This window comes from Aristolochia californica, unplaced genomic scaffold (assembly GCF_029961685.1).
Source record: "Aristolochia californica isolate CCGP_79_NKW_82.1479 unplaced genomic scaffold, dmAriCali1.0.hap1 SCAF_14, whole genome shotgun sequence".
Classification (NCBI taxonomy): Eukaryota; Viridiplantae; Streptophyta; class Magnoliopsida; order Piperales; family Aristolochiaceae; genus Aristolochia; species Aristolochia californica.
Genome location: NW_027181815.1, coordinates 26,331,187 through 26,343,416, shown reverse-complemented (window position 1 = coordinate 26,343,416; position 12,230 = coordinate 26,331,187). Strand labels below are relative to the sequence as shown.

Here is a 12,230-nt window from a genome sequence, read left to right as displayed (position 1 = left end):
CTTCGAAGATAAAATTCTTCCTTTGGAGTGTTGGGCTCAACAAAATTCTCACTATTGTCAACCTTCATCGCCGTGACAATCTCACAGTATGCACCTCTTGCCCCTATGTGGCTTTGAGGAGGAATCCTCGACACCTATTTGCTGTATGCCCTTATTTATGGTCTGTTTGGATGAGCATCCTCATTCGGTTGGGTATCCAACTTTGCCTGCTAGAGGACATTCTCTCAATTGGGCGTTTGCTTCTTGGGATTCCCCTCCCTAAATTAGGGAAGCTGATCATCTCTGCCTCCGTTGCTTTCATCCCTTGAGGTATCTGGACTGAACGCAACAACAGATGCTTTAACGCCAAACATCTCCCTCGTGACTTGGTCATCTCCTCTGTTACAGGCCACATCTCTGCTTGGCTCCACTCTCTAGGCTCTCGCTCAGGGAAAATTGGACCACCATTGCCCAGATGGGAGTCCCGTCGAAACCTCCAGCGATGCAGGAATGGCGAGATGAATTTTGATGGCAGCTCCCTCGACAACTTTGGTTTGGCTGGTTATGGTGGGGCCTTCCTGTTAAGAATTAGACACCCTAATTCCAAACTAACGAGAACAATAATAATAAATGCGGAAGAAGGGAAAAAGGCAAGTATGAAAACAAACAACAAGATTTATATAGGTTCACCTTAAGATGAGACTACATCCTATCTTCCGTCGTTGTAGTAATCCACTATGAAGATGAAATAGTTTACAAGAGAAATCGCACACTTACAGGTGTTTCTCTCTAACCTCTTAGGCTCCAACTCGTGATACTCCTCAGATTAAGATGATTAAACCCTAATAGCAGCGTCCCTCAATTATAAAGAGAAAATTAGGACAACTGCGATACAAGAGTAAAATTCCCAAACTGCCTTTAATGAAACAACAATCAATATATCGTGGATCGGACGGGGGCTCCGCCCCCGCACCCCTTGGAGGGGGGCTTCCCGCCTCCTTTCTGATCCCAACGACAACCTTACCACGAAGGTTGATCCGCGACCAACTCAACGTAAGGCATTAATTAGGCTCCACAATTTAACTCTTCCATAACTCAAACAGTACCCAGCTTTTGTCCTATTTCTGTCCTATGGGCATCACGGACTCCACTGCTTCTGAGCTTCAGGCCCTCCTCAGAGGCCTCATCATCTTTTGTGAGCATTTCTTTGGGCTGCTCCACATTGAGGGAGCCTCTGCGGTGTTCATCAGATGGTTTTCTCTCCCTCTTCCCCGCCATGGCATCACTAGGATGCTTACTACTCTATTTTGGACATTCTCCTTCATATTACCTATATTTGCTCCCATGTTTCTCGATCTGCTAATTCTTTTGCAAACGGTTGTGCTAAGCAAGGGGCCTCCCTCCATGCTCCTCTTGTAAGGGGAGGCCTGCCTAATCTTGTTTTTGTTTATGGTTTAATGAATTTATCTCTTTCTAAAAAAAGGCATTTTTGTCATTTTTGTCATTTCTGACTTAAAACCTAATAAATAGCATTGGGGGTCGTGCACAACCCCCAACGTAGTTCAATCAGAGCTTTGCTTCCTTTTCTCTTCTTCCTCTCTCTCTCTCCTCCTCTTCTTCTCTCTCTTGCTCTCTAGGTTTTCACACTTTTTACAGGTTATAAGGTTGAGCAGTAGGCCTCCTAAGAGGTTAGTAATTTTGGGGTGGAACAGGGCTCAATCCAACACTACTAAATATATGGGGTCTGCTTGTTTTTATTAGTATGAAAATGTAAAACCACCGGGTTTGCTGTCCTTTAAATGGAGATTGCACCCTGTTTTTTGAATACAGGGTTGTCCAAGTCAACATGCCCTGTCGTGGGTGCCCTGTTTTGTCATCTTTTGTTTTCATTAAAGTAAAGGATCACCTGTTAATTGATGATTTTGTCACTTTATGATACATGCAGGCAGTTAGGAATGCGGGAGAGTAAAGAAGTTACGATTGAAGGAAGAGTTCAATTTGATTTGCTTCAGGTCCATTTCTAGGATCTCCTCCTCTTCCTTTTTTTTTTGTGGATCGATCCTCTCTTGCATCTTCAGTAACTCTCTTGATTACTACAGGTTATGCAGAGGGACTATAAACTAAGTTCATATTCATTGAATTCTGTTTCAGCTCATTTCCTCTCAGAGCAGGTAACAATTTACTTCTTTAGTTGTTTCCCATTTACCTGTTTTTCTTTTCTCAGATGTTATGCTGTTGTCATTATGATGGTCTTTGCCTGACTGTAGTAGGTCACCTACATAAATCGGTTTCTTCCATTCCATTCTATCATATACTAGGTCTGTTATTAGGTGGGGCTCTTTTTTGATTGTCCTGACAACTTTCCATATGTATCATTTTAGCCATCCTCTACTTGTTGGCGATCCATCAATTAACACTTCTCACTTCTGCACTATGTGATCTCCATTGAGACCTTTCTTCTAAGTTATGTTTATGCCCAAATATTTCTTTGTACCCATTTGAACCTCTTCTGGATTTGCCAGTTTCGGTTTGAAAAATGGGTCCTTATGATGCTCTCTCTAGATTTAAATATTTTTTTCATTTTAAGAAATGTATCATCAAGAAACTTAACTAACAGGAGCTACTTCTGCGTTTTTCTTCTTGTTTTTTACTGCAGTTGAAATGTTTGTCTTTAATTGGACAATGAGTTGGAACCTTCTAACATCAAGTTTTAAGCAAGTCAAGACTGTTCATTTCATATTATACTGAACTGTGTTTTTAGTTCTAATGGATTTTTCTGCTAGCGATTTTGCTTGATTGTCCTAGGAACACCCAGGACCTCCTAAAATGACTTATATCATAAGGTGACTTGCCAAAAGAATAAGGTTTGAGTTTGGAAAAGCTTGAATAGAAGAGATCTTGATCTAGTAGCCCTGCTTGCAAGTACTTTAGAGGCATTCTGTTCAGGAGATCACTGATCCCTTTAGAATATGCTGCATATTCAGCATCTATATTTACCTTTTCTGAGGGAGGATACTTTAGAAGCTAACCATTGTAACCCTCCCATGTAGGAATCAAAACTAGAGTTTTTAGTGGCAATCATGATGAAGGTAGAGCTAATCTAAATATTCCAGTATGATACCTTCCTAAGAAAATTGTTACGAAAATCTTAACCACAATCAATTTTTGGTAATAGAAACAAGGTTTGTTCTTCGTCTTCCCATGCATCTTGAAACCTTCCCAACTGGTGGAGCAGGTGTAATCTGGGACCATGGTGGGTATTGTGTCTTTTTTTTCTCTTCATTATGGAATGATCTCTTCACCTCACTTGATGTTTATCAGTTTCATATCTTGTAAAACATAACTGAAATAGTTTATTATTTTTGAGGACAGAAAGAAGATGTTCATCATTCAATTATATCTGATCTTCATAACGGCAATGCAGAAACAAGGAGGAGGCTTGCAGTTTATTGCTTGAAGGTACAATGAAGTCTGTAGAATTCCCTAGCTTACTTGTTTAAGCTCATTCTTGTTTGTATTTTTCTCTCCCTCTTTTATAATATTTTTATGTCCTTCATTAAAAAAAATGATTTCTTTACATGTCTATGTTGTCTAGTCTGATAGGCTATTTTCAATACTTCTTTAAGTTTAATAATAGAAATAACTGACATCAAGATATTATATATTGTCAACCAATCTGAAATTTGAAACTTGTACTTCGAACAATAAAACCATCTTACTGATACTCTTAAAGGGTTACATGAGTAGGGTAAATAGACCAAACTACCCTTACATGAATTTTAACAGTAACTTTCTTCTTTTTCACCTAAGTAATAAAAAAGGGGGCTGATTTTTGTCCCCCATCGAGTGCTCATTCAATGCTGTTTTTATATCCTACATTAAAAAAAATGATTTCTTTACATGTCTATGTTGTCTAGTCTGATAGGCTATTTTCAATACTTCTTTAAGTTTAATAATAGAAATAACTGACATCAAGAAATTATATATTGTCAACCAATCTGAAATTTGAAACTTATACTTCGAACAATAAAACCACCTTACTGCTCCTCTTAAAGGGTTACATGAGTAGGGTAAATAGACCAAACTACCCTTACATGAATTTTAACAGTAACTTTCTTCTTTTTCACCTAAGTAATAAAAAAGGGGGCTGTTTTTTGTCCCCCATCGAGTGCTCATTCAATGCACTCCTCCCTCTTTCCCTTTTCTCTATTTCCTCTTCTTCTTTCATTTATTCCTTAGTGTTAAAAATCAGCTGAATTGTTTGTCAACGCCTTCTTGTATGGAGACCTCAATGAAAAAGTTTATATGGAACAACCTCTTGGGTATGTTGCACCGGGGGGGGAGGGGGATGAGCTGTTAGGAATTAGACGCCCTAATTCAAAACTAGCAAAAGCAATAATAATAATCACAGAAGAAGGAAAAAGCAAACACAAAAAACAATAATATTTATACAGGTTCGTTGTCTTCCACCGCTGTAGTAATCTACTATGAAGATGAAATAGTTTACAAGAGAAATCACACACACTTTTGTTTTCTCTACTCTCTTAGCTGCAATTGGTGATCTTTCTCCGGGTGATAAAACCCTAACATCGACGCCCCCAAATATAAAGATAAAATAGGATAACCAGATTATAAGTGTGAAATCCTTGAACTACCCTTAATGAAACAATAGTTAATATATAGGTCAATCAGCGTACCGACTCAGCGTAAGGTGTTAGTTAGGCTCCACAACTTAACATGAACAAGGTATGCAAACTCAAGAAGACTATTTATAGACTCAAACAGAGCCCTCAAGTGTGGTTTGAGAAATTCAATAAGATTGTTATGTCTATTGGTCTCTCTAGAAGTTACTATGACCATTCTCTCTTCATTATGAAGTGCCAATCTAGAATTGTGGTTTTGCTAGTATGTGTTGATGATATTATCTTGTTTAGCAATGATGATAAACACATTGAAGAGGTTAAATCACATTTGGCCAAACATTTTCAGACTAAAGACTTGGGACACATTGGCCAAACATTTTCAGACCAAAGACTTGGGACACCTAAAATATTTTCTAGGTATTGTAGTGGCTAAGAAGCAACACTAGTCTGGTGTTGACTCAAAGGAAGTATCTTTTTTTTTATTGAAATGAGGCTGAATTTTATTAAAACAAAATCTCAAACGAGCAGATTATAGGGGGTGGGTGGGGGAGCCTTCCCAAACAATGAAAGATTGCTGGGAGGTTCTGAATTTTGCCAATTTATCAGCCAAGGAATTGGCTGATCTAGAAATGAGATTCCAATTACAATGAATTGAGGACAAAATGTCAGCAATACAATCAGTGATAGGCCAAAGGCGCCAAGGGGGGAGTGAGAACCAGCTGATGACAACCTTTGAGTCTCCTTTAATAAGCAACTTGCCCTGGAGACGGTCCTTGAAGATTTGGAGGCCGAATAGAAGAGCACTCACTTCAGCACATCAGCCTAGCAAAAGAGAGAATAGAACCTTCACTGCTATCTCTGAAAATACCATCTACTCCAGCCGGTCCAGGACAACCTAAAACATTGCCATCAAAATTGAGTTTGATGTAATCGCTAGGGGGAGGATCCCAGGTGGCCATAATCGAAGTCCTGTGAGGGCCCGCCATATAAGCGATCTAGCTCCAATTTTCCCGTAGGGAAACACCCAATAGTGAGGCAAACTCCTTCCTGGTATGTAACCAGTGGGAGATAAGGCCCATTGCATGAGAAGCTGTATTATCTGGGGTACTAGCTTTGGAATTGAATCTCCAGTTATTCTACTCAATCCATAAGCACCATAGGACATGCGCAAGGCATGCCAAGAGAACTAACTTGCCCAATTTAGGAAGGCGAATCCCATAACCATCTCACAGGTGTCGAATAGGTCCTGATGTAGCCCCATTTGGAGGCCAATCTTCATCCAGACTTGCCAAGAAAACCCACAATGTAAGAGAACATGCTGAATTGTCTCGTCACACACCACAAAGGGGACAAGTACGATCAGGAGTGGTGAAGCCTCTTTTGTAGAGGTTGTCAGAGGTGAGAATCTGGTCCCTGCTAGCCCGCCACACGAAAAATTTGATTTTACTAGGCACTTAGAGCTTCCACCAGGTTTGCCTTATGCTCAAGCATGCTGCAAACGTGTTTTCTGATATGAGAGTAGGTGGAAATAACTGTGAATCTGCCATTGATACTGGGCTTCCATGTCAATTTATCAATTACACTCTTTTTTTTTTTTATGAAATGTGATTTATTAAGAGAACAAAAAGGGAGCTAACTCTTGACAACAAGAGATTGCAAGGAGGCTCCTTGCTTGGCTAAAGCATCTGCCACAGAATTTGCTGATCTCAGAATAAGAGACCAAAGACAATAAAAAAGACTGACAATACCCAAATTTTCAAAAAAGGCATCCCAATGGCGCCACGGAGGTGAGGAGGCATTTTCGCACCAGTCTATCACCACCTTAGAGTCTCCCTCGATCAGGATTGACCCGGAGCAATGATCACGAAAAACACGAAGCCCATTAAGAAGACTTTGAAGCTCAACTGTCGTGGAGTCCGCAATACCGAGAGGCCCGGAGAAGGAGACGATCTGGTTCCCAAGAGAATCACGAATCACACCACTGAAACCGGCTAAGTCAGGGTTACCGAGAGAGGATCCGTCAAAATTCAACTTAAGGACTCTAGCTGGAGGCGGGGTCCACTCGCAGATGACGAGAGGCATTATCAATTGCATACTTATAGATAGTAATATTGCTAAGTCTAGAAAGGAGAGAGCAAAAATCTGCAGCTTCCTCATCATTTAGTCCCCGATGACATGGGAGACTCCACGAATGTTCACTCCAAGAGTCAGCCACAGAACAAGAGAGGTCTCTAGCCACTCTAGAGAGACCTAGGAAGACCTTAGAGAGGGGGCGGGGGCCGCACCATTCATCCGACCAGAAGAGGAGGGTCCTCCCATTGCTGATGTAAAAAGAGGTTGCATCTCTAAATATTGGGAGAAGCTTTTGAACTGATTTCCTTACCGGGGATAAGAGGCGTGTGACGCCACTCTCTCTCCACCAAGCACCCGAAAATTGAAGGTAGAACCTAACCATATCTCTCCATAGGCTGTTATGCTTGATGTTGAAGTTCCAAATCCATTTGAGCATAAGGGTTTTGTTCATTTCCTTCGTAGGCCAGATGCCTGATCCACCCTATTACGGGGCATGCATATATCCTTCCAATGTTATCTGAAAGTGTCTTTTGATCTTCTCTAGAGAAAACGTTGACAGATGGCGTCAATCTTGGAGCAAACTAAGGCCGGACAATGCATGAATGATTGTAGATAGTTTGGCAGCCTTGCCAAACAAGACTTGAGGAGAGTTAGTCGCCCTGTTATAGATTGAAGCTTACCCCTCCAAGTAGCTAGTCTCTTTTCAAAATTTTCAATAAGGGGAGACCAAAGCGATGCTGAAGGCCGAGTGTCAAAAAGTGGGAGCCCTAGATATGTAACTTGCAGATTTTCTAAGGCGTATCTCAAGTAGTCAGCCATGCCCCGAAGCACAGATGAGTCTATATGGTAGCTAAGGAGAGTGGTTTTCTTCCAGTTGATGTTCTGACCAGAAGCCAATTCAAATAAGCCCAAAACAACATGCAACTTTCTGATCTGATTCATAGTACTGACCCCATAACAAATTGTGTCATCTGCAAACTGAAGGATCGGTATATCAAAGGTTGCGCAATCGGTCGTGGGGAGGAGTTATCCCAAGTTCTTGGCTGAATAGATTAAGGAAGAGAGATATTCTGCCACCACGTTGAAAAGCAAGGGGGCTCCCTATCCGATTCCCCTAGATCCCTTAAAATACTAGCAAACAGTTCCGTTGAGAAGAACGGAGTAGCTTGCAGAGGAGATGCAACTTTGGATCCAGAAGCGCCATTTTCCCCCAAATCCTATCTTCCCCAGGAGGGTGTTCAGAAGCTTCCAATTAACTCTGTCGAAGGATTTCTCGAAATCAAGCTTGAGGATGAATCTGGGAAGCTTTAAAACCTTAAAATGGTGGATGAACTCGTGACATGCCATGGCCGAATCTAATGTGTTTCTTCCCTTGATAAAAGCACTCTGGCCATGATGAATGACAATAGGGAGAACCGCCCAGAGGCGATTAGCAAGGAGGTGCGGTATCACCTTATAGGTACTAGTGGTGAGGCTGATTTGCCTGAAGTCTGATGGGAGTTCTACCCCTTCTTTTTTAGGGATGAGGGCAATAAAGGAAGCTCTGATACTCCTGTATCTGACGCCATGCTGATAGGAGTGAATCATGCTGGCCATGTCATCTCTGATGAGGGGCCAACATCTACGGTTGAATTCCCCATTAAATCCGTCCGGGCCCGGAGCACGGTCCAGAAGTAGACCTAGGGCTACTTTTTCGATTTTCTGACTTGAGAAGGGGAACTCAATGAGACTGGTTACAGTTGATGGAATAGCCTAGAAATGGGCTCTATGGAAGAAGGGGCGAATTGGTTGGCAATTGGAATATAGATCTGCAAAAAAATCCACTAGTGACTCTAAAATAAGGGATCAATCCAAGGCAGTCTCACCTTTGATGCTAAGCATGGTGATGTGGTTGGCTATTCTCCGAGCAGAGGCGACTGCATGGAAGAATTTAGTATTAGCATCCCCATCTGAGAGCCACTTGAATTGTGCATGTTGCTTCTAGTGCACGAGCTCACTATGGGTGAAGGATTGCAGTTGCCCTTGGAGGGTATATCTCTGAGTTACTTCTGAGGGAGAGAGACCTCTAGACTCCTCCTTTGAGTCTAGAGAGACAATCTGAGCAAGGACGGAGGCTCTCTCCGTTGAGGAAGAGACCTTTCTCGCGGAGGCTTAGGACTATAGCAACGACTTCAACAACTTGAGCTTAACTGGAAAGGCCCATCTGCTCGGGCCAGCAACGACCATCCTCTCCCAGAAGGATTGGATAGTGGGGGTCAAAAGAAGGGTTTGATGCAGTCACAAAGGGGGAGGATCCTAGATGGCCATAACTAGAGTCCTGCAAGGGCTTGTCATATGAGTGATCAAACTTTAGTTTTCCCGAAGGAAAACACCCGATAGAGTGACCAACTCCTTTTTGGTATGTAACTAGCTTGAGATAAGGCCCACAACATGTGAAGCCGTATTGTCAGGGGTGCTAGCTTCGGAGATGAATCTCCGGTTATTTCTTTCAAGTCATATGCACCAAGGGATATGCGCAAGACATGTCGAAAGAATTAACTTGCCAACCGAGGAAGGCGGATCCCCCTAACCATCTCATAGGTGCCGAAGAAGTCCTGATGAAGCCCCATTTGGAGCCCAATCTTTTGAAAAATCTTCATCCATACTTACCAAGAAAAACCTCAATGTAAGAGAACATGCTGGACTGTCTCATCGCAAAGGGGACAAGAACGATAAGGGGCAGTGAAGCTTCTTCTATGAAGGTTGTCAGATGTGAGGATCTGTTCTCTGATATCCGACCACATGAAGGACTTGATTTTACTTGGTGATGAGAGTTTCCAAGCCAAGTGTGCCTTGTGCTCATGCATACTGTAGTCTTGCTTTCTGATATGAGAGTAGGCAAAAGCAACAGTGAATCGGCCATTAATACTGGGCTTCGAAGTCAGTTTATTAACTGCATGCTCCAGGATAATAGTGTTGCTGAGTCTGGTTAGAAGAGCAAAAAGTCGAAGTTTCCTCATCATTTAGTCCCCTGCGAAACGGGAGACTCCACGATTGTTCCCTCCAAGAATCAGCTACTGAGCAAGAGAGGTCTCTAGCCACCCTAGAGATTCCCGGGAAGTCCTCCGAGAGGGGGCAGGGGCGGGGGCCGCACCATTCATTCGACCAGAAGAGGAGGGTACTTCCATTGCCCGTGTGAATGGAAGTAGCATCTCTGAATACTGGGAGGAGCTTATAAATTGATTTCCATATCAGGGATAGGAGGCGAGTGCTGCTACCCTCTCTCCACCAAGCACCCGAAAATTGAAGGTAGAATCTAACCATATCTCTCCACAGGTTGTATGCTTGATGTTAAAGTCCATATGAGCATAAGAGATTTGTTCATTGCCTTATTAAAGTCGATTGGTTTCTTGAAGCACAACTATGTTTTGCCTTGGTAGAGGCAATGAGGTTCCGAATGGATGCGCGACGTCGCATGGACCCAATTCCAAGAACATTTTAGGAGATAATAATCATTGATCATTCTTCTTCTTCTTCTTGGACTTCTCAAATGGGTGGTTGTCTCCCAGGAGAGGCTCCGTGAAGACAGTGTTCATCACCTTGGCAAGTTCCACTATCTGGGCCAAGGTTTTCGGGTCGTATTTATGCGGTTCTGTCTAGAGAGCAGCCACAAAATTTTGACCTCTTTCGTTCGACTCTAGAAAGATGAAGCCACTCGTCTCTGGATTGCGGGAGGTATTGAGTAGCAGCACTAGGCCCTCCTTGGAGAAGCTGTCTCGATTGACCTTTATTTTGACGCTAGTAACTGGCAAGGGGTGGAGGAGAAATTTTTTGTGTTCTGCCACGGGGAGCACGCTCATTGGTCCCTGACTCAGTGTTAGAGAGGTAGTTTTCAGGGTGGGGATTTCTCGGAGGTGAGGGAGGGGGAGAGTCCATTATCAGGGGAATGGCTTGAGGGTGTGAGGGCTATGGGGGTGATTTATAGGAGGGCATGTGGGGGTCTCAATGAGGGAGGAAGTTGGGGGTGAGGTTATTTCTGGGGTTAAGGCGGGAGGGTGGATGGCAGTTGGAGGCTGGGATATATTCTGGCTGGAAAATTTTTGTGGTGGGTTGAGGTGGGGGGGTGGGGGGGACCATCGAGGGGAAAACTGGAATAGCATCGGTGCCAGCTGCATGACTTCCTAGGTGAGATCGAATTTGTTGGGGAGATACGGAGACCAAGAGTGCTGCTCTCAATGTGCCGACCGGTTGTAAAGTATCTCAAGGTTCAGCTGTGGGGCTCGAGATCACATTTCTGAATTCTTCTATATCTGCCAAATCGATGTGGATCCAAAAACGGGCATTGTCCACCATAATGCATCAGAAGTAATGTCCTTCACATGGACGATGAGGATTGATGAGGATTCGGGCCTCATCAAGGCGGTGGCAGTGCTTAGTAAGAGGATCCAGAGCAATAATGGAATCAAACACCGAGATGATACTCATGAAAACCTCTTTCTGTCATAGTTCCGCAGGGAGGCCGATGATAGTAGCCCATTGCCCGATTGACTAGAAGGTGCTGAGAGGAGCCATTCCGATATCCCGATGATGCCCTAGGGGGAGCAGGGTGTCAGAGCGAGAGCTGCAGAAGACTCTTGCTGGGTTCCGAAATGGACAAGCTAGGATTGGGGGACTGAGGTAGGAAATTCTGGATGTTAGGGGAGGTGAAGCTCGTCGATCAGCCATTGAAGGATACCAAAGGATGTGCGGATTAAGATAGAATATGCCAAAATTTGCCGCCCTTTGTGGAGTAAGTTGGGTGGGATTTGGATAGTTTTGGAAATTTCAGAGTGGAGAGGGTGTGTTGGGACATGGTGGGCTGGAATGGGGTTCTGTGGTGCTGAAATAGGTGATTTCGAGGGGGGGGGGGATGATTTGACTCTGGTGGGGCTCAAGGGGAGGGAAGGCTCGAACGACATCACCAGAACTGGATGCTCCCCTACCAGAGGGCTTCTGCAAGCTCCTTCTAGCCGAATCCTGAGTTGGTTGCCTCGGGAATGTAGATTCTGGCAAGCATGGTGGAACCCCCATCGATGCACGATGCGACACTCTCTTCGAAGCTCTTTCGTGTCTGCTCGGTGAGTTGTCGTCATTCCGTCAGTCGGAGAAGGTGACTGCAGCCTTGTCGGAGGTGCGGCGTCGTGGATTCCGGCCGCTAACCGTGGTGATGGTGACTGGCGAAGGGTCACGAGCAATTGGGTTTGCACCTACGCGCTCGGGCACGTAGAGGCTCATTTCAAAAATGGGGGAAGCTCGACTCAGAGGAAGTATCTTACAGATACTTTGCAAGAATATGGATTTTGGGGGGCTAAGCCAATACCCCTATGGAGGTTGGGCATGATCACCATAATGAATAGAGTGAAGAACTTAAGGACAAGACAATATATCGCCGTCTAGTTGGCAAACTTATATATGCCACAATCACTCCATGTGACATCTCATTTGTTGTAAGTGTTGTTAGCAAATTTATGGTGCGCCACAAAAGATCACTTGGAAGCTGCACAAAGAATATTGAGG

The 12,230-nt window shown here is 43.6% G+C and overlaps 1 protein-coding gene across 2 annotated transcripts in view; it reads left to right on the top strand.

Annotated features, from left to right (window-relative positions):
• Positions 1-12,230, top strand: part of LOC137949744 (DNA polymerase delta catalytic subunit-like) — a 55,142-nt gene that overhangs the window by 5,249 nt on the left and 37,663 nt on the right. For both annotated transcript variants that reach the window (XM_068795914.1, XM_068795913.1), the window contains exons 10-12: positions 1,925-1,991; positions 2,079-2,150; positions 3,352-3,438. In XM_068795914.1, the coding sequence (XP_068652015.1) occupies positions 1,925-1,991; positions 2,079-2,150; positions 3,352-3,438 (226 nt within the window). The remainder of the gene's footprint in view (positions 1-1,924; positions 1,992-2,078; positions 2,151-3,351; positions 3,439-12,230) is intronic.